The 20,830-nt window shown below is 41.2% G+C and overlaps 1 protein-coding gene and 1 pseudogene across 1 annotated transcript; both read left to right on the top strand.

Moving 5' to 3' along the window:
• The first annotated feature begins 407 nt into the window (after positions 1 to 407).
• On the top strand, positions 408 to 7,779 carry LOC139311921 (zinc finger protein 436-like; annotated as a pseudogene).
• A 1,983-nt stretch (positions 7,780 to 9,762) lies between these two features.
• LOC139311902 (zinc finger protein 708-like) lies at positions 9,763 to 15,118 on the top strand. The gene is given in 7 exon segments (XM_070936424.1): positions 9,763 to 10,272; positions 10,523 to 10,640; positions 10,761 to 10,840; positions 11,614 to 11,740; positions 13,281 to 14,361; positions 14,363 to 14,487; positions 14,633 to 15,118. Coding segments are annotated over 7 exon segments (2,517 nt in total). The 3' UTR covers positions 15,109 to 15,118.
• The last annotated feature ends 5,712 nt before the right edge of the window (positions 15,119 to 20,830 follow it).

The following is a 20,830-nucleotide window of genomic DNA, read 5'->3' as shown; positions in this document are numbered from 1 at the left end:
ACAAGGCTTGAAACCAAGAAATTAACATCTAGTCCAACCTTTGGCATGAAAGCCTTGAGCCCATCCCAACTCTCAGCCCAATCTACTTCACAGGGCTGTTGGGGGGGGGGAATATTAAGGACTGGCTAGAGTAATTTAATTATTATTTACAATTATACAGAAGACATAAAAATAAAAATTAAATTTTTATGAAACTAAGAAGTAGAAATCAAAAACAGATTTATATGTATTTTTCCAGCATTTTGATAGACATTGACATCCTGAAGAGTTCTCTGCAACTTTCCCCATATGTAAAGAGATTAAGCTAATTAATAAGATTCCTCCCTCTTCCATCCCAGACATTGGTAGGTTCATCCAAATTTCTTTTTTTTGATTTTTCCTTCTCTTCCATTCTGGAGCTTCTATTAGAGGCCAGAGAGAAGATGGAGGGACAACACCCAGCAGATGCAGAAATTAGAAAACGCCCTCCAGCTGCTCAGCCTTGGAACTGTGGGAAGAATGGGGCAAGTCCTGGACGGAGGAGCCACAAAGAGGCATCCAACAGTTCAGAGGTCCAATGCTGTCACTTCACAAAAGTGCAGTTTCAGAAGGGGAGGGGTCCTCGAGATGTTTGCACTCAGCTTCACTACCTTTGTCGTCAGTGGCTGCAACCAGAAAAACACACCAAGGCTCAGATGCTGGACCTGGTGCTCCTGGAACAATTCCTGGCTGTCCTTCCCCCAGAGATGGCAAGATGGGTGCGGGAGTGTGGAGCAGAGACCAGTTCCCAGGCGGTGTCCCTGGCTGAAGGCTTCTTGCTGACTCAGGAGGAGGAAAACATGCAGGAAGAGTTGCAGGTGGGAGAATGGAATCAGGGCAGTTCTAAAGAGGATCTCTTTGAATTTGACAACTCCTTTTTGGCAGAATTTTCTGGGATTATTAATTCCTAAGGGCATCAGTTCTATTCTTCCAGAGGATGTATTTGGGGCAATTCTTCCATTTTCTTTCAGCAAAGGACATTGGGGTCTGCTAGTTTGAAGATCTGGTATAATAATTCATTTCTATCTCTGCTCTTCCTTTGTTTCTCGTATCACATCATGTCCAGAAATCCTTGGAAGCTGTGACTGAGTATCCTAAGAGGGGGAAAGATTCATTCAGATCTTCTCAAGAGCTGCTCTTCAGGGAGTACTTACAGAAAGATCAAAGTCAAGATGCTATGCAAGGTAAGAAAAGCTCTTTCTCTGTAAGGTGAGATTTTAATATTTAACTGATTCTTTCACTCCATTTTATTGGAGTGTCTCTCTTTAAGAAATCTGATTCCACTATTTTTCTCTTTCTTGTAGAGAGTAGAAAGCTGTCCTTGTACTTTTTAGAATCACCTCTTGTTGCTGGAGCTGAAGGATTAGCTGAACCGCTATTTCAGGTAAGGAGGAGAAACATCAGAAAAGGTCCATAAATAGAATAGAATAGAATTGTATAGAATTTTTTATTGGCCAAGTGTGATTGGACACACAAGGAATTTGTCTTGGTGCATATGCTCTCAGTGTACATAAAAGAAAAGATACGTTCATCAAGAATCATAAGGTACTATAAAACAGATGTTGAGACTCTAGAAAGAGTGCATATTTGTACTCACAGGGTACAAATAAGCAATCAGGAAACAATATCAATACAAATCATAAGGATACAAGCAACAAAGTTACAGTCAAAGTCATAAGTGGAAGGAGATGGGTGGTGGGAATGATGAGAAGATTAATCGTAGTGTAGACTTAGTAAATAGTTTGATAGTGTTGAGGGAATTATTTGTTTAGCAGAGTAATGGCGTTTGGCAAAAACTGTTCTTGTGTCTAGTTGTTTCGGTGTGCAGTGCTCTATAGCGTTGTTTTGAGGGTAGGAGTTGAAACAGTTTATGTCCAGGATGTGAGGGGGTCTGTAAATATTTTCACAGCCCTCTTTTTGACTCATGCAGTATATAGGTCTTCAGTGGAAGGGAGGTTGGTAGTAATTGTTTTTTCTGCAGTTCTAATTATCCTCTGCCTGTCTCTGTCTTGTTGGGTTGCAGAATCAAACCAGACAGTTGTAGAGGTGCAGATGACAAACTCAGTAATTCCTCTGTAGAACTGTATCAGCAGCTCCTTGGGCAGTTTGAGCTTTCTGAGTTGGTGCAGAAAGAACATTCTTTGTTGTGCTTTTTTGATGACGTTTTTGATGTTAGCTGTCCATTTTGGATCTTGCGATATGGTAGAACCTAGAAATTTGAAGGTCTTTACTGTTGATACTGTGTTGTCTAGTATTGTGAGAGGTGGAAGTATGGAAGGGTTTCTCCTAAAGTCTACCATCATTTCTATGGTTTTGAGTGTGTTCAGTTCCAGATTGTTCCGGTCGCACCACAAGGCTAGTTGTAACCTCCCGTCTGTATGTGGATTCATCATTGTCTCGAATGAGACCAATCGCTGTTGTGTCATCTGCGAATTTCAGTAGTTTAACAGATGGATCGTTAGAGATGTAGTCATTGGTATACAGAGAGAAGTAGGGAGAGCACACAGCCTTGTGGGGGGTCGTGTGCTAATTGTACAGGTATCTGATGTGATTCTGCTTAGCTTCACCTGCTGCTTCCTGTTTGTTAGGAAGCTCATGATCCATTTACAAGTGTGTTCAGCTACCTGTAGCTGGTTTAGCTTAGTTAGAAGAGTGTCTGGAATGATGGTATTGAATGCTGAACTAAAGTCTACAAAGGGGATCCTTGTGTAGGTCTTTGGAGATTCAAGATGTTGTAGGATGTAGTGCAGAGCCATATTAACAGCATCATCTGTTGATTTATTTGTTCGGTATACAAATTGCAAGGGGTCTAATAGCGGATCCTTGATGGTTTTCAAGTGGGACAGCACTAGCCTTTCAAATGTTTTCATGACTACAGATATTAGAGCAACTGGTCTGTAGTCATTCAGTTCCTTGATGGTGGGCTTCTTCGGCACTGGGATGATAGTAGAGCGTTTGAAGCAAGAAGGAACATAACACATCTCTAGTGATTTATTGAAGATACGGGTGAAGATGGGGGCCAATTGGTCAGCACAGACTTTTAAGCAAGGAGGAGTTATCTTGTCTGGGCCTGGAGCTTTTCCTGGCTTTTGTCTGTACTTCCTTTTTTGTGATCACTAGGGGTTGTGAATCCAATGGGTCAGTTGTAGGAGGCTTGGCTTTTGTTGGTGTGTCTAAGATGGGGGTTGTGGAGATAGGTGGCTGTAGTTTCCATTCAAACCTGCAGTAAAACACGTTCAGGTCATCTGCCAGTTGTTGATTTCCTTCAGCCTAGGAAGGAGGTTTGCCATAGCCGGTGGTATTTTTAAGAGTTTTCCACATGTTTGCTGATTCATTTGTTGAGAACTGATTCTTTAGCTTTTCAGAGTAGCTTCTTTTTGCTGCTCTGATCTCCCTTGTTAATACGTTTCTGGCCTGATTGTACAGCATTTTATCACCTTTTCTGTATGCTTCCTCTTTGGAACAATGTAGCTGCTTACGTTTAGCTGTGAACCAAGGTTTGTTTTTACTGTATATTGGCAAGTTCCTGGTCGGTACACATAGGTCTTCACAGAAGCTGTAACCTTGGATGGATTTCATTTTGTTCTAGATTTCAGTGTATAAAATTGCTATTTCTAAACAATACAAATTTCATATTGGGTCACTGAACATTCACATTCAGCTTACCCTACCCTCTCCCTTCTGAGGGGATCCTTTGCGAATAGCTTTCTCCACCCCTCCTGCTTCACCATCAGATTTCATTGATCAGATTGTTGTCAGCATCAGTCCTCTTCCTTGTCTCCCAGGGTTGTTTACACAGACCATTAAAAAAAATACCCTTTTTTGCCTTTTGAAAAGCATATTTGGGATAAATGTGACCTAATGAATATCTCCATTGACACATAGAGTAATATTACAAGCTCTTTCAACTTCTTCATGAAGGTGTGGAGTTAGAGTACGTTGATCCCTCAGTGGATAAAGTAACCCATTGGAAAACATATCAGATGGGTTTTGTCAGTATTTTGCTCTGCCCATCCTAGGAAGAATGGGAGTCACTGACAAGTGGTGGATTTAAGACCCAACTACCAATTGACCAAGAATATTTTAGTTGGTTACATCGTAAGGCATTCTAAACACTTCCATATTGATCAAACATGATTTAGTTTTGCCATCAGCCAAAAGCGGTAAGATTTTATTCTTAATTCTGCAGAAGATGCCCATTTTGTTTACTAGATCTCTTTCCTAGAATTGGTTGAAGAAAATTATCCAATTTTCTTGGAATTATCTGTTAATAAGGAAACGTGTCCTTGTTCAGGATGTTATGTCTTTTGAAGAAGTGGCCGTGTATTTCTCCAAGGAGGAGTGGTCTCAACTGGATGCTGATCAAAGAGAGCTCTACAGAGAAGTCATGCTGGAGAATTCCAGGAATCTCCTTTCTCTGGGTAAGAAGCACTGTCTCTGCTCAGGAACATAGGGAAGGGGCTTGAATGTTATTTCTAGAAAAAAATCATTTATTTACAGTGCATTCAGAAAGCATTCAAACCCCCTTCACTTTGTAGAATTTTGTTATGGTGCAGCATGATTCTACAGGTGTTGAAATTCATTTTTTTCTCATAAATCTACACTGGGTACCCAATAATGACAAAGTGAAAGAAAATGTTAGAAATGTCTGTAAATGTATTAGTTTCTAGCCTGAGGTCTTAACCTTTTGACCAATCTGTCTTTATGGAAGAAGGAAATTTATTGAAAAAGAAATTGGAAAAACTGTATAGCCTGGCTTTTTCCATAAAGGAAATTAAAAAAAAAAGCTTTCTGCTCATAAAATATAAAATATTTCATAAAAGATATTAGGAAGTATTGGAGGAAGAGGCCTCTCTTGAGCAGATTCGTATTCCCTCCTGAACCTGGTCACTGGGTTCCTGATGGCCCTGAGCTGCTATAACGCACCAGATGACCTCTAAGAGGGAGGTTCGCTTCTTAGAGATATGCCCACTTATATGCCAAATTTGGCATCGGCCTAAACTGAGAGTGGGGAGTATTGCCATCCAGAAATTCCCTTTGACTTTCAAAGATTCTGTTTTGCAGACAAGTGGAGAGTAGAGTTTTATTGAAGTTGGGAGGTGCTGGGTATGTTGCTGCCCCAGCATGATAGAGTGTACAATGCACTTCAGGAGTTTGTGGCAGCAAGGAATTGTTCCAGGTCAAAGATTAGATCACAGTTGTGGTCCAATCCTATTATATAAGGATCATTAGGGATACACTTGGAAATGGGACTTTGCTATAATCTTAGTTTGGACTCTTCATGTTTGTCATAAAAACAGTGATGACTGATTTGGCTAAATTTCAGAAAAAAAGTTTTGATTGTTCCTTTATGCTTGTCACAGTTTTCATTTTTCTTTTTCAAGGCTTTAATGGGCAAGAGAATAAGAACTGCAAGGAGGAAAGCCAAGCGATCCATTTGAAAGAGTGGAAAAGGAAATTTGTAGATCAGATGCAACCAAAAAGGGATGAAACAAATCAATCACCAAGTGGAATTAAAAAAAGTCTTCCTCGGGTCAGCTGGCTTCTTAACCATACAGTTATCGATAAGGAGGAAGTACCATATAAATTCATGGATTGTGGAAAGAGATTCAATAAATCCAATCATCTCATTTCTCATAAAAAGACACATTCAGAAGAGAAACGATTTACCTGCATGGAGTGTGGAAAGACCTTCTCTTATAATCACTATCTTATAAGACATCAAAGGATCCACACAGGAGAACGACCTTATAAATGCATGGAATGTGAAAAGACCTTTACTTGTAGCACTCATCTTAAGTGCCACAAGAGGATCCACACAGGCGAGAAGCCATATCAATGCATGGAGTGTGGAAAGACATTTACTCGCAACACTCATCTTAATATCCACAAACGGATCCACACAGGGGAGAAACCGTATCAATGCGTGGAGTGTGATGAGACCTTCTGTTATTATAAGACTCTTAGAATCCATCAGAGGAATCACAGAGGAGAAAGTCCTTATAAATGCATGGAGTGTGGAAAAACCTTTACTTGTAGCAGTAGTCTGAAATCCCACAATTTGATCCACACAGGAGAGAAGCCATATCATTGCATGGAGTGTGGAAAGAGTTTTAGGAAGAGTGGTAATCTTAATACTCACAAGAGGATCCACACAGGAGAGAAACCGTATCAATGCATGGAGTGTGGAAAGACCTTCTGTTATTCTAAGTCTTTTATAAATCATCGAAGGAATCACACAGGAGAGAAAACTTATAAATGCATGTAGTGTGGAAAGACCTTTACGCATAGCTGTCATCTTAATTCCCACAAGAGGATCAACACAGGAGAGAAGCCATATCAAAGCATAGAGTGTGGAAAGGGTTTTAGGAAGTGTAGTCATCTTACCTCCCATAATAGGATTCATACAGGAGAGAAACCCTATGAATGCATGGAGTGTGGAAAGATCTTTATTCATAGTAATGGCCTTAATTCCCACAAGAGGAGTCAGACAGAAGAGAAGTCATAAATGTGTGAAATGTGGAGATGACCTTAGAAAGAGTTGTGATCTCACTTCCCATAAAAGAATCCATACAGGTGAGAAACCGTATGAAACCATATGCATGTAGTGAGGAAAGAGATTTGTAAGGAGTAATGCTCTTACTCGCCATAGAGGAATCACACATGGCAGAAACCATATCAATAAAGGAAGTGTGTGTAGAACTCCCAAAAGAAATCCTGGTGGTCGTCACATAATGACTGCAATTGAGCCCAAAATTTCTGTTGCTAAGTGAAAGACTTACTGTGTTTTGCCCCATATTACAAGTTTTCTTGCTACATTTCTTAACTGAATCACTGTAATCGTTAAATTAGTAACACTGTTGTGTTCCCCATTGGTTTTGCTTGTCGGAAGCTCACAAAAAGTGATCACATGATCCAGGGATTCTGCAGCTGTCATGAATCAGTTGCCAAGCATCGGAAATTGGATCAGGGGACCATCAGGATGTTGTCCATAAGTGTGAAAAATGTTCAGAAAACATGTTTTTCAGTGCTTCTATAACTTTGAATTATCATTATATGGACTGTAGAAAATCGAGGACTACCTATAGTTGTCTCAAATCTCATGCAAGGACCATTTGAGTTATAATCCAAATAAATTGTAGACCTTCTTAGATATGTATGCATAAATTGCCTTTCTAGTGCAAACCCAAACAGTGTAGATCTCTAATCCTGCTTGTAATTTTTGCTAAATCCAATTCTACATGTAGAAATATTCTTGAGTGTTTTTCATTATATTGTTTCAAATATTCCAAAATACCAAATGCAATTATCACATTTCCATCTCCCATCTAACAGTGAGGATGCTCTGCTTACAAAGCCGTGTCTCCTTGCATGGCAAGGAAGCGGGCCTCCCTCTGATTCACAGACTTTGCCCTCCCACACCCTCTTTGAGCAACCTGGCCAAAATTTAATGTTCAGAGAAGGGTTTACACTTAAGGAAAAAAAAAAGCCAAAAGATACAAGTACAGATTAGGTGAAACCTAGCTCAAAAACAGTAACTGTGAAAAGAACCTTGGACTCCTGGTGGACAATCACTTAAATATCAGCCAGCAATGTGTGGCAACAACCAAAAAATCCTTGGTTACATAAACAGAGGCATAGAATCAAAAATCATGAAGTATTAGTACCAGTTTATAAAACCAGTGGAATCTTCATTACTTTTGGCTAGAAAAAAAATATTCTTTTACTCCAAAGGCCTTAAGGTTCCTACTAAAATTTCCTGAAGCATATTTGTTACTCAACACCAAAATAAAACTATTCTGTTTCTCTGTTTTTTGCCTTGTAGTATTTGAGCTTTATATTTTTCAGTATATGCCTTCCTTCATTTCGTTAATTCTACTTTTTCTCTAGTCACATATGAGACACTATTCTCCCAATCTTCATTTGTTCATCATGGTGGCTTATTTTGAGGTAAAAAAATTTAAAGGTCCAGAAGTTGGAGCTTTCGCTCCATTTTGGGAATTTTCTTTTGATGCCTCTTTTTCATCAGGTTCTACACTTCAGGGTTATTCACATCATTACAAACTGCCTTGACTGCCCATAGGCATGAATTTGAAAAGGAAGCTGTAATAATTGAAAAAGAAAAATCAATACAAATCTCAATTTTCCTCAACCTGTCGCTTTGCTCCCTGTGTCCCTGCATACCACCTGATCTCCCCTCACTTCAAGGCTGAGTTTGCCATCAGCCACAAGTCACAGGCTGGGTTTCATAGAGAGACTTTTCTTCCTTGTCTTTTGATCACCCTGCCATTTCTGACAGGATTTTCCTCATTTTTGATGCCTCATTCTGGGAGACCCTTCAGAGAAGCTGCTCTTCAGGAAAGGGATTTTTGAGTCTCCACAGAGATTTTCTCAATCTTCACAAGACGGTTCTTAGGCATTAAAAAGTGGAAAATCTATAAAATGATGCTTGCCCGATGCCATTTCCTTTCTAGATAGGCTATGTTAGAGGGAAGGTTTCTTTGAAGTTTAATGCCCATCATCCCAGACCCGTATGGGACATGACGTTCCGCGCTTTTGCAGGGTCTTCATGCAATGCGCACAGGATCCTCTAGGGGGCTCCCTGGAAAAGCAGTGTAGCTCCCTCCCTCCCCCCCTCCGATTTACAAGAGAACTGAGCATGCGCCGGCCTCTTTCTCAACTCAGGGGAGCTGCGTGGTTTCCGAGGCATTTTCCAGCAAAGGCTTGAAAGCTTCTCCGCTCTTTCTACGGTCTCCGATTCTGCTTCCCACCCTCGCTGTGAACTTTCGGGTGAGCCTTTCTAGCAAAGGGAAGAGGCTGCAGGGAATCTTGCACGGTCCGAGATCCAGACGTGATTCGGTGTTTAGTGATACAAATGGTTGCTCTTAACTATGCAGCCATAGAAATAATAAAATTATAGTTAGCCAGAGAGAGCCATTTGGTTAAGTGATGGAAGCACAAGGCTTTGAAACCAGGAGATTTAATTTTCTAGTCCAACCTTTGGCATGAAAGCCTTGAGCCCATCCCAACTCTCAGCCCAATCTACTTCACAGGGCTGTTGTTATAGGGAAAATGATAAAAAGCATTGTGTATAATTGCTGCCTAGAGTAAATAATAATAATAATAATAATAATAATAATAATAATAATAATAAAAAGAAATCGTGTGTTGTCCCGATTGTAATTGGAGCCCTCGGAGCAATACCCAAAGGGCTACCCCACTATTTAGAAATTCTAAATTTGCCGGACTTGAACATTTTGACTCTACAAAAAACCACCTTACTCGGAACAGCTTACATCCTCCAAAGATACCTTAACAGTTCCTAGGTCCTTGGTTAGGACTCGAGCTGCTGAGCTATTAACCAGCCTCAAAGGCTGTGAATCTCACTAAAGATTAACCAATAAATAATAATAATAATAATAATAATAATAATAATAATAATAATACAGAAGACATAAAAATAAAAAATAAATTTTAATAATTTCTCAGCAATTTCCCCCATATGTAGAGAGATCAAACTAATTAAGACACCCCACCCCCCCAGATATTGGTAGGTACATCCATATTTCTTTTTTTTTATTTTTCCTTCCCCCTTCTCTTCCCTCTCTTGATAAGGATGCACAGTCGTTCAATTAATCACACTAGTAAGCATCCAAAATTATTTGTTCCATTTCAGGCATGTAAGCTGGAATTTTTTTCTGCTTCTTCTGGAATCTTAAGTATCTTGTCTGGGAAGAGAGCTGAATGGCCTTGGAAAATTTGGCCAGACATCTTGTGAACAGAAAGACCTGTGGAGATCCATGGGTGCATTTTGGAGCTTTATTAGAGGCCAGAGAGAAGATGGAGGGACAACACCCAGCAGATGCAAAAGTTAGAAAAGGCCTTCCATCTGCTCAGCCTTGGAGCTGTGGGAAGAATGGGGCAAGTCCTGGGCAGAAGAGCCACAAAGAGGCATCCAATAGTTCAGAGGCCCAATGCTGTCACTTCACAAAAGTGCAGTTTCAGGAGGGGAGCCGTCCCCGAGAAGTTTGCACTCAGCTTCACTATCTTTGCTGTCAGTGGCTGCAACCAGAAAAACACACCAAAGCTCAGATGCTGGACCTGGTGCTCCTGGAACAATTGCTGGCTGTCCTTCCCCCAGAGGTGGCGAAATGGGTGCGGGAGTGTGGAGCAGAGACCAGTTCCCAGGCGGTGTCCCTGGCTGAAGGCTTCTTGCTGACTCAGGAGGAGGAAAACATGCAGGAAGAGTTGCAGGTGGGAGACTGTAATCATGGCAGCTCTAAAGAGGATCTCGCTGAATTTGCCAACTTCTATCTGGCTGAATTTTCTGGCATTATTAATTTCTAAGGGTATTTGATCTATTCTTCCAGAGGATGTATTTGGGGCCATTCCTCCATTCTGTTTCAGCAATGGACATTGGGGTCTGCTAGTTTGAAGATGTAGTATGATAATTCATTTCTATCTCTGTGCTCTTCCTTTGTTTCTCATGTCACATCATGTCCAGAAATACGTGGAAACTATGACTGAGTATTCTAACGAGGGGAAAGATTCATTCAAAGCTTCTCAAGAGCTGCTCTTCATGGAGAATTTACAGAAAGATCAAAATCAAGATGCTATGCAAGGTAAGAAAAGTTATTTCTATGTGAGGTGAGATTTCAACATTTAGCAGATTCTTTTGCTCCATTTCATTGGAGTTTCTCTCTTTAACAAATTTGATTCCACTATTTTTCTCTTTCTCATAGAGAGTAGAAAGCTGTCCTTGGACTTTTTAGAATCACCTCTTTGTGCTGGAGCTGAAGGATTAGCTCAACCACCGCTTCAGGTAAGGAAAAGAAACATGGAAAAGGTCCATAAATCTTGGATGGATTTCATTTTGTTCTAGAATTCAATGTATAAATTTGTTGTTTCTAAGCAATACAAATTTGATATCAGGTCATTGAACAGTCACATTCAGCTTAGCCTACCTTCTCCCTTTTGAGAGGATCCTTTGTGAGTTGCTTTCTCCACCCCTCCTGCTTCACCATCAGATTTCATTGACCAGACTGTTGTCAGCATCAGGGCTGTTCCTTCTGTCCTCCAGGGTTGTTCACAAAGACAATTTTAAAAAATACTCTTTTTTGCCTTTTGAAAAGGATCTTTGGGACAAATGTGACCTGGTGATTGAGAATCTCGATAGACATACAGAGTACTATTACAAGCTCTTCCAACTTCTTCATGAAGGTTTGGAGTTGGGGTACGTTGATCCTTCAGTGGATAAAATGAGCCATTGGAAAACATATCAGGTGTGTTTTGCCAGTATTTTGCTCTGCCTATCCTAGGAAGAAACGGAGTCATTGATAAGTAGTGGATTTAAGAGCCAACTACCAATTCACCAAGAATATTTTAGTTGGTTAAACCGTAAGGCATTCCAAACACTTCCAGCTTCATCAAACATGATTTAGTTGTGCCATCAGCCAAAAGTGGTGAGACCTTATTCTTAATGGGCAGAGGGTGCCCGTTTTGTTTACGTGATCTTTGTCCTAGAATTGGTGGAAGAAAATTATCCCATTTTTCTTTGGATTATCTGTTAATAAGGAAACTTGTTTCCTTATCCAGGATGTTGTTTCTTTTGAGGAAGTGGCCATGTATTTCTCGGAGGAAGAGTGGTCTCAACTGGATGCTGACCAAAAAGAGCTCTACAGAGAAGTCATGCTGGAGAATTACAGGAATCTCCTTTTTCTGGGTAAGAACCATTTTCTGTGCTCAAGAACATTGAGAAGCAGCTTGAATGTTATTTCTGGAAAAAAATTCATTTATTTACAGTGCGTTCGGAAAGCATTCATAACCTCTTCACTTCGTAGAATTTTGTTATGGTGCAGCATGATTCTACAGTTGTTGAAATTCACTTTTTTCTCATTTATCTACATTCAGTACCCGATAATGACAAAGTAAAACAAAATTTAAGAAATGTCTGTAAAGTTAGTAAAAAGAAGAAAACTGAAATATCATTAGAAAAACATTGAAAAACATTGGCATAAGTATGCAGACCTTTTCACTCAATAGTTTGTTGAAGCACCGTTGGCAAGCACGTAAAATCATGTCTTTTTGGGTATGACATGACAAGCTTTGCACACCTGGATTGGGGGATTTTCTGCCATTCTTGCTTGCAAATCCTCTCAGGCTGCCAATCTTGCTTGCAAATACTTCTGCTGTCTGGAGCTCAGTCAGAGTGACCATCGATTTCTTGGTCACCTCTCTTACTAAGGCCGTTCTATCTCAGTCGCTGAGTTTGAGTGGGCAACCAGCTCTTGGAAGAGTCCTGGTTGTGCCAAACTTCTTCCATTTGAGAATTATGGAGTCCATTTTGCTCTTAGGAACCTTTCAGTGCAGCAAAAATTTTATGGTAGCCTTCCCTAGATCTGTTCCTTTGCAATAATCCTATCTCTGAGCTCTGCAGGCAGTTGCTTTGACCTCATGGCTTTTGGTCTGTTACCGTATGCATTCTCAGCTCTGAGGCCATTTATGGAGAGCTGTGTGTCTTTCCAGGTCCAAAAAATTGAATTGACCACAAGTGAATTGGAAATTGGAAAAATTGGAAAATTGCATAGCCTGGCTTTTTACATAAATAAGTTTTTTTTTAAAGAAATGTTTTCTGCTCATAAAATACACAATACTCGTTTCATAGAAGACATTAGCAAGACTCGGAGGGACAGGCTCCATGCAGGGATGGTGTGGCCTCTCTTGAGCCAGGTTCTGGCTACCAGGACTCGGTATTCACTCTTGAACCTGGTCACTGGGTTCCTGATGGCCCTGAAGTTCTATAACGGACCAGATGACATCTAAGAGTTCCCTTCTTAGAGATATGCCCAGTAATATGCCAAATTTCGCATCCGCCTAAACTGAGTGTGGGGAGCTATTGCCATCCAGAAATTCCCTTTGACTTTCAAAGATTCTGCTTTGCAGACAAGTGGAGATGAGAGTTTTATTGAAGTTGGGAGGTGCTGGGTATGTTGCTGGCCCAGCATGATAGAGTGTACAATGCACTTCGGGAGTTTGTGGCACCAAGGAATTGTTCCAGGTCAAAGATTAGATCAGAGTTGTGGTCCAATCCTATTATATGAGGATCATTAGGGATACACTTGGAAATGGGACTTTGCTATAATCTTAGTTTGGACTCTTCATGTTTGTCAATAAAACAGTGATGACTGATTTGGCTAAATTTCAGAAGAAAAGTTTTAATTGTTCCCTTATTCTTGTCACAGTTTTCATTTTTCTTTTTCAAGGCTTTAATGGGCAAGAGAATAAGAATTGCAAGGAGGAATGCCAAGCGATCCATTTGAAAGGGTGCAAAAGGAAATTTGTAGATCAGATGCAACCAAAAAGGGATGAAACAAATCAATCACAAAATGGAATTAAAAAAAGTCTTTCTCGGATCAGCTGGCTTCTTAACCATACAGTTATCGATAAGGAGGAAGTACCATATAAATTCATGGATTGTGGAAAGAGATTCAATAAATCCGATCATCTCATTTCTCATAAAAAGACACATTCAGAAGAGAAACGATTTACCTGCATGGAGTGTGGAAAGACCTTCTCTTATAATCACTATCTTATAAGACATCAAAGGATCCACACAGGAGAACGACCTTATAAATGCATGGAATGTGGAAAGACCTATACTTGTAGCACTCATCTTAAGTGCCACAAGAGGATCCACACAGGCGAGAAGCCATATCAATGCATGGAGTGTGGAAAGACATTTTCTCGTAGCACTCATCTTAATATCCACAAGCGGATTCATACAGGAGAGAAACCGTATCAATGCCTGGAGTGTGGAAAGACCTTTACTTGTAGCACTCATCTTAATTCCCACAATATGATCCACACAAGAGAGAAGCCATATCAGTGCATGGAGTGTGGAAAGACCTTCTCTTATAATCACGTTCTTATAAGACATCAAAGGATCCACACAGGAGAACGACCTTATAAATGTATGGAATGTGAAAAAACCTTTACATGTAGCACTCATCTTAAGTGCCACAAGAGGATCCACACAGGAGAGAAGCCATATCAATGCATGGAGTGTGGAAAGACATTTACTTGTAGCAGTTATCTTAATACTCACAAGTGGATCCACACAGGGGAGAAGCCATATCAATGCATGGAGTGTGGAAAGACATTTACTCGTAGCAGTAATTTTAATACCCACAAGAGGATCCACACAGGCGAGAAGCCATATCAATGCATGGAGTGTGGAAAGACATTTACTCGTAACTCTCATCTTAATATCCACAAGCGGATCCATACAGGAGAGAAACCGTATCAATGCATGGAGTGTGATGAAACCTTCTGTTATTATAAGACTTAGAATCCATCAGAGGAATCACAAAGGAGAAAGTCCTTATAAATGCATGGAGTGTGGAAAACCCTTCAGATGTAGCAGTGGTGTGAAATCCCACAATTTGATCCACACAGGAGAGAAGCCATATCGTATGGAGTGTGGAAAGAGTTTTAGGAAGAGTGGTAATCTTAATACTCACAAGAGTATTAAGTATGTGAGTATCTTCTCACAACAAGAAGACCTTCTGTTATTCTAAGTCTTTTATAAATCATCGAAGGAATCACACAGGAGGAGCTTATAAATGCATGTAGTGTGGAAAGACGTTTACACGTAGCTGTCATCTTAATTCCCACAAGAGGATCCACACAGGAGAGAAGCCATATCAAAGCATGGAGTGTGGAAAGGGTTTTAGGAAGTGTAGTCATCTTACTTCCCGTAATAGGATTCACACAGGAGAGAAACCGTATGAATGCATGAAGCGTGGAAAGAGCTTTACTCGTAGTAATCGTCTTAATTCCCACAAGAGGAGCCAGACGGAAGAGAAGTCATATAAATGTGTGAAATGTGTAGATGACCTTAGAAAGAGTTGTGATCTCACTTCCAATAAAAGAATCCATACAGGTGAGAAACCATATGCATGTAGTGAGGAAAGAGATTTGCAAGGAGTAATGCTCTTACTCGCCATAGGGGTATCACACATGGCAGAAACCATATCAATAAAGGAAGTGTGGGTAGAATTCCCAAGAGAAATCCAGGTAGTCCTCAGGTAATGACTGCAATTGAGCCCAAAATTTCTGTTGCTAAGTAAAAGACTTACTGTGTTTTGGTGTATATTATACTTTTTCTTGCCACATTTCTTAACAGAATCACTGTAATTGTTAAGTTAGTAACACTGTTGTGAAATGAATCTGGCTTCCCCATTGGTTTTGCTTGTCAGTAGCTCACAAAAAGTGATCACATGATCCAGGGATTCTGCAACTGTCACAAATCAGTTGCCATGCATCTGAAATTGGATCAGGTGACCATCAGGATGTTGTTTATAAGTGTGAAAAATGTTCAGAAATCATGTTTTTCAGTGCTTCTATAACTTTGAATAATCATTATATGGACTGTAGAAAATCAAGGACTACCTATAGTTGTCTCAAATCTTATGCTAGGACCATTTGCGTTATAATCCAAATAAATTGTAGACCTTCTTAGATATGTATGCATAAATTGCCTTTCTAGTGCAAACCCACACAGTGTAGATCCCTAATCCTGCTTGTAATTTTTACTAAGTCCAATTCTAAATGTAGAAATATTCTTGAGTGTTTTTCATTATATTTCAGATATTCCAAAATACCAAATGCAATTATCACATTTCCATCTCCCATCTAACAGTGAGGATGCTTTGCTTAGAAAGCCGTGTCTCCTTGCATGGAAAGGAAATGGGCCTCCCTCTGATTCACAGACTTTGCCCTCCCACACCCACTATGAGCAACCTGGCCAAGAAGAGTGGGCACAGCAGCAGCAACCTCGAGGAGAAGATAAGCGCAGCCAAGCACCCCCTTGGGAAAGCTGGCTGGGCTGGGTGCTTGCCCTCCATTGCCCAGGGCTCTGGATGGTCGTTGCCACCATCCAGTGATCCTCCCATGTGGCCTGAGAGGCATGGTGAGGCTTCTATGGTGGATGAGGCTTTGTTTTTGTCCTGGTTTCACCTTCCTCTGCTGGAGACCTCTGGATCCCCCCTCCCAGCCTTGCCTGCACTCCCCCCAGAGGTGGAGGATGCTGCTGCTGATGTGGAAGCACGGTGGAGAAAGTTTGTAGGAAGCAGTTTCCTCCAGGTCTAACTTTTGCCTTGACAGATCTCTGGAGAGGAGGAAGAGTGGTTGGGGAGCTGCATGAGGGAAGTCTGCCCCAACAAGCCGGCATCTTTACCGCACACGCCTGGAAACAACGATTTCCTTTCGAAAAGGGCCAGCCTTCCTCCTGCAGGACTGAGGAGTGCTGCTCCCCTGCCACCTCCTCTTGCTTTCCAGGGATCTGTCAAGGCAGAAGTTGGACTCGGAGGAAACTGCTCCCTGCAAACTTTCTCCTCCAGTTCTTCCACACTCAGCAGAGTCGTCCTCCGCTTCTTGCTTTGCAGGGAGGGGGTACCAGACAGGGAAACAAACCCCAACGATGTCTGAGATTGGAAAGAACATCTCCTTTGGCATGCTGTGCAAGTGCACAGACACACACACAGACAGAAGGCACCAAATTTTCCTCACCTTGAGTTCACCAGTGCAATTTATTCCATCCCGACCCAGCTGTCCCAAGTCAGTTGCGCCCTGTGAGTAGTATCGAACTGACCATGCCCACCCGGCCTCTGTGAATTGTCATAGTCTTACATGCAACTAGCCCTTTGAGGGCAACCATAATGCTGATGTGGCCCTCAATAAAATAGAGTTTGACACCCCTGCTCTGCACCATCGCCATGAATATGTGATCAAATGCTTGACAACTGGTTCATATTATTGCCTGTTGTAGTGCCCTGGGGTCATAGTCAGAAACTAACTTCAGTTTCTCCTGACAAATAGTTAGTTAGTTTAGTTTAGTTAGTTTATGACATTTCTATACCGCCCTTCTCCCGAAGGACTCAGGGCGGTTTACAGCCATATTAAAATAACCCAACACAAAAATTAAAACTAATAAAAGAATTTAAAACAATTTGGCCGTTATTTAAAACCCCTTACTAAAACCCCTTAAAAACCAATTTAAAACCCCTTAAAAACCAATTTAAAACCTCTTTAAAATTCATCTATTCGGTCAGGCCGGCTTGATGAAACAAAAGAGTCTTCAGAGCCCGACGGAAGGCGCGGAGGTCGGGAATCCTTTTATATCCGGGGGCAGTTCATTCCATAGGGCAGGAGCCCCCACAGAGAAGGCTCTCCCCCTGGGGGTCACCAGCCGACATTGTCTGGCCGACGGCACCCTGAGGAGGCGCTCTCTGTAAGAGCGTATCGGACGGTGGCAGATATTTGGTGGCAGAAGGCAATCCTGTAAGTACCCCGGTCCTAAGCCATGGAGCGCTTTGAAGATGGTGACTAGCACCTTGATAGTCACCATCTTCAAATAGACAAGAGGTTGGAACAACTGAGTCTGGGATGTGTAGATCATCCTACTCGCAAATGACAGAAATCCAGCATGGGTTTGTTTAAATGATTGTGCCAAAACAATGATTTTATTCTTTGACAAAGTGGCTAAATTAGTAGGTTCTGTCTTAGGCCCAGTATTCATCAATATCTTCATAAAGGACTTAGATGAGGGAATAGAAGGGGAACTCATCAAATTTGCAGATGACACTAAGCTGGCAGGAAAAAACCCACAAGACATGTTCAGAATCCAAAAAGATCTTGACAAGCATGAACTATGGGCCTTATCCAAGAAAATGAAATTTAATGTGGAGAGAAGGGTTTACACTTAAGCAAAAAAAAAAAAAAAAAAGCCAATATGTACAAGTATAGATTGGGTGAAACCAAGCTCAAAAACAGTAACTGTGAGAAGAACCTTGAAGTCCTGGTGGACAATCAGCCAGCAATGTGTGGCAGCAATCAAAAAATCCTTGGTTGCATAAACAGAGGCACAGAATAAAAAATCATGAAATATTAGCACCAGTTTATAAAACCAGTGAAATCTTCATTACATTTGGCTAGAAAAAAACATTCTTTTACTCCAAAGGCCTTAAGGTTCCTACTAAAATTTACTGAGGCGTATTCCCTACTTAACACCAAAATAAAACCATTCATCTCTCCCCCCCCCTCTCTCTCTCTCTTTTTGCCTTGTGGTATTTGAGATTTATATTTTTCAGTGTTTGCCTTCCTTCATTTCGTAATTCCACTTTTTCTCTAGTCACATATGAGACTTTATTCCCCCAATCTTCATTTCTCCATCATGGTGGCTTGTTTTGAGGTAAAAAAAATTAAAGGTCCAGAAGTTTGAGCTTTCGTTCCATTTTGTTACTATTCTTTTGATGCCTCTTTTTCATCAGGATCTATATTTCAGGATTATTTACATTATTACAGGCTGCCTATAATGTTTCCAAGCCTTCTTGGCTTCCCATAGACATGAATTTGGAAAGGAAGCTGTAATAATTGAAAAAGAAAAATCAATACAAATCTCAGTTTTCCTCAACCTGTCGCTTTCCTCCCTGAGTCTCTTCCAGCCCCCTGATCTCCCCTCACTTCAAGGCTGAGTTTGCCATCAGCCACAAGACACAGGCTGGGTTTCATAGAGGGACTTTTCTTCCTTGTCTTTTGACCGCCCTGCCATTTCTCTCAGGTTTTTCCTCATTTTTGAGGTCATCTCCTGGGAATCCCTGGAGACCCTTCAGAGAAGCTGCTCTTCAGGAAAGGGATTTTTGAGTCTCCACAGAGATTTTCTCAATCTTCACAAGATCACAGACGGTTCTTAGAGATTAAAAAGAGGGAAAATCTAGAAACTGACGCCTGCTGGAGAGGCCACTTCTTTTCTAGATAGGCAATGTTAGAGGGAACCTTTCCTTCAAGTTTAATGCCCATCATCCCAGACCCGCGTGGAACATGACGTCCTGCGCCTTGGTAGGGTCTTCATGCAATGCTCACAGGATCCTCTAGGGGGCTCCCTGGAAAACCGGTGCAGCTCCCCCCTTACAGGAGAACTGAGCATGCGCGGGCCTCTTTCTCAAATCAGGAGAGCTGCGTGCTTCCCGAGGCATTTTCCAGCAGCGGTTTGAAAGCTGCTCCGCTCTTTCCACGGTCTCCGATTCTGCTCCCCCCCTCCCTCGCTGGGAGCCTTTCTAGCAAAGGGAAGAGGCTGCAGGGAATTCTTGCACGGTCCGAGACCCAGATGTGAGTTGGGGGTTCAGTGATGGGGGCTCGCATGGAGACATGCAAAACTTCCACCAGATTCGGAGTCCTGGGATGGAGGTATGGGGTGGGGGGGAGCAGTGGTCCCATGTTCCCCTGCCGCCCCTATGCATGCACAGGCCAGGCAGGGGAGAAAGCAAAGCTTCGGATCCTTCCCGTTGCCCTTAGACTAGAGAGAAGAAAGCCAGGGCCTCAGAAAGGAGGGAGCCATTTATTTACCCTCCATTTGGATGGGAAACCTCTGCATGGGAGGGAGAGGAGGAGAGGTCGCCTTTGCAAAACAGAGATTTCTGCCTCCAAGTCAGTCTTGACTCCTGGACTGTTTCCTGCTTTCCCACCTTTCCCCCCCAGTCACCACCTGGCTCTGCCTGCAGGTAAAGAAGGAAGATGCCTCATTGTCACTATGTCCCAGAATAGGCCAGTATTTTTGTCAAGTTTCGCCTTTGTAAAGCCTGGATGTTGCAATCCATTCTTTATTTATTTACTTATTAAGTGGATTTAGGGAGCTCCTCATGTCAATTGCTATTTGTGACCTGGGACGTTTATGATTTGAATTGTGCAAATGGTTGCTCTTAACTATGAAGCCGTAGAAATGATAAAATTAGTTAGCCGGAGAGAGCCATTTGGTTTAGTGATGGAAGCACAAGGCTTGAAACCAGGAGATTAACTTTCTAGTCCAACCTTCGGCATGAAAGCCTTGAGCCCATCCCAGTTCTCAGCCCAATCTACTTCACAGGGCTGTTGTGGGGGAAATAGTAAGAAGGAGCATTATGTATAATTGCTGCCTAGAGTAATTTATAGTAATAATAATACAGAAGACATAAAAATAAAAAATTAAATTTTAATAAAAACTAGGAATTAGAAATCAAAAACATTTAAATGTATTTTTCCAATATTTTGATAGACATTAATATCCCTTAAAAGAAATAAATAAAGGTTATTCTTTTATAAATTGTAAAGTGTGAGATTATCTGTCTGCTGTTTTCTGACTATGTAAAGTGACCACAAATGGTAATTAGTGGAGACAATGCATTATGACTTGCTAGGAGCTCTTCAGGAAACAGGAACTTAAGCCTTGGGCAAAAAGCTATCAGGAGACAGGAACATGGAGATGGAGGGAAATTGTCAAGAAAACCCTTTTAAAGTGTAAAACAACTTAAAGGATGAATTTAAGAGGATAAGGGGGAGTTGGGAGGGCTCCTTAGGCATGGCGTGCATTGTGAAGGTGTATAAAATGTATAGCTTGAAAACTGCTTTTTGTGCTCTCTGAACTCAATCCATTTGGGAAGAGTCTAAGAGGCCGCGCTTGCAACCGCTTTTCTTTTCTTTTTTTCTTTTCATGTTTTTCTCCAATAAATCTTAAGTTTTTGTTAACTAGACTTGTCTTGGAGTTGTGGGTATAAAACTTGGGAATTTTAAATCTCACACCCTGAGAGAAAATCTCTGCAATTTTCCCCATATGTAGAGAGAGCAAGCTAACTAATATGATTTTCCCCCCCACCCCCCATCCCAGACATTGGTAGGTTCATTCAAATTTCTTTTTTTTATTTTTCCTTCCCCCTTCTCTTCCCTCTCTTGATAAGGATGCACACTCTTTCAATTAATCACATTAGTAAACATCCTAAAT

This window comes from Pituophis catenifer, unplaced genomic scaffold (genome assembly GCF_029215685.1).
Source record: "Pituophis catenifer annectens isolate HBS135680 unplaced genomic scaffold, rPitCat1.0.hap2 SCAF_2, whole genome shotgun sequence".
In the NCBI taxonomy this organism is placed as follows: Eukaryota; Metazoa; Chordata; class Lepidosauria; order Squamata; family Colubridae; genus Pituophis; species Pituophis catenifer.
This window is presented reverse-complemented; position numbering and strand designations above follow the sequence as displayed.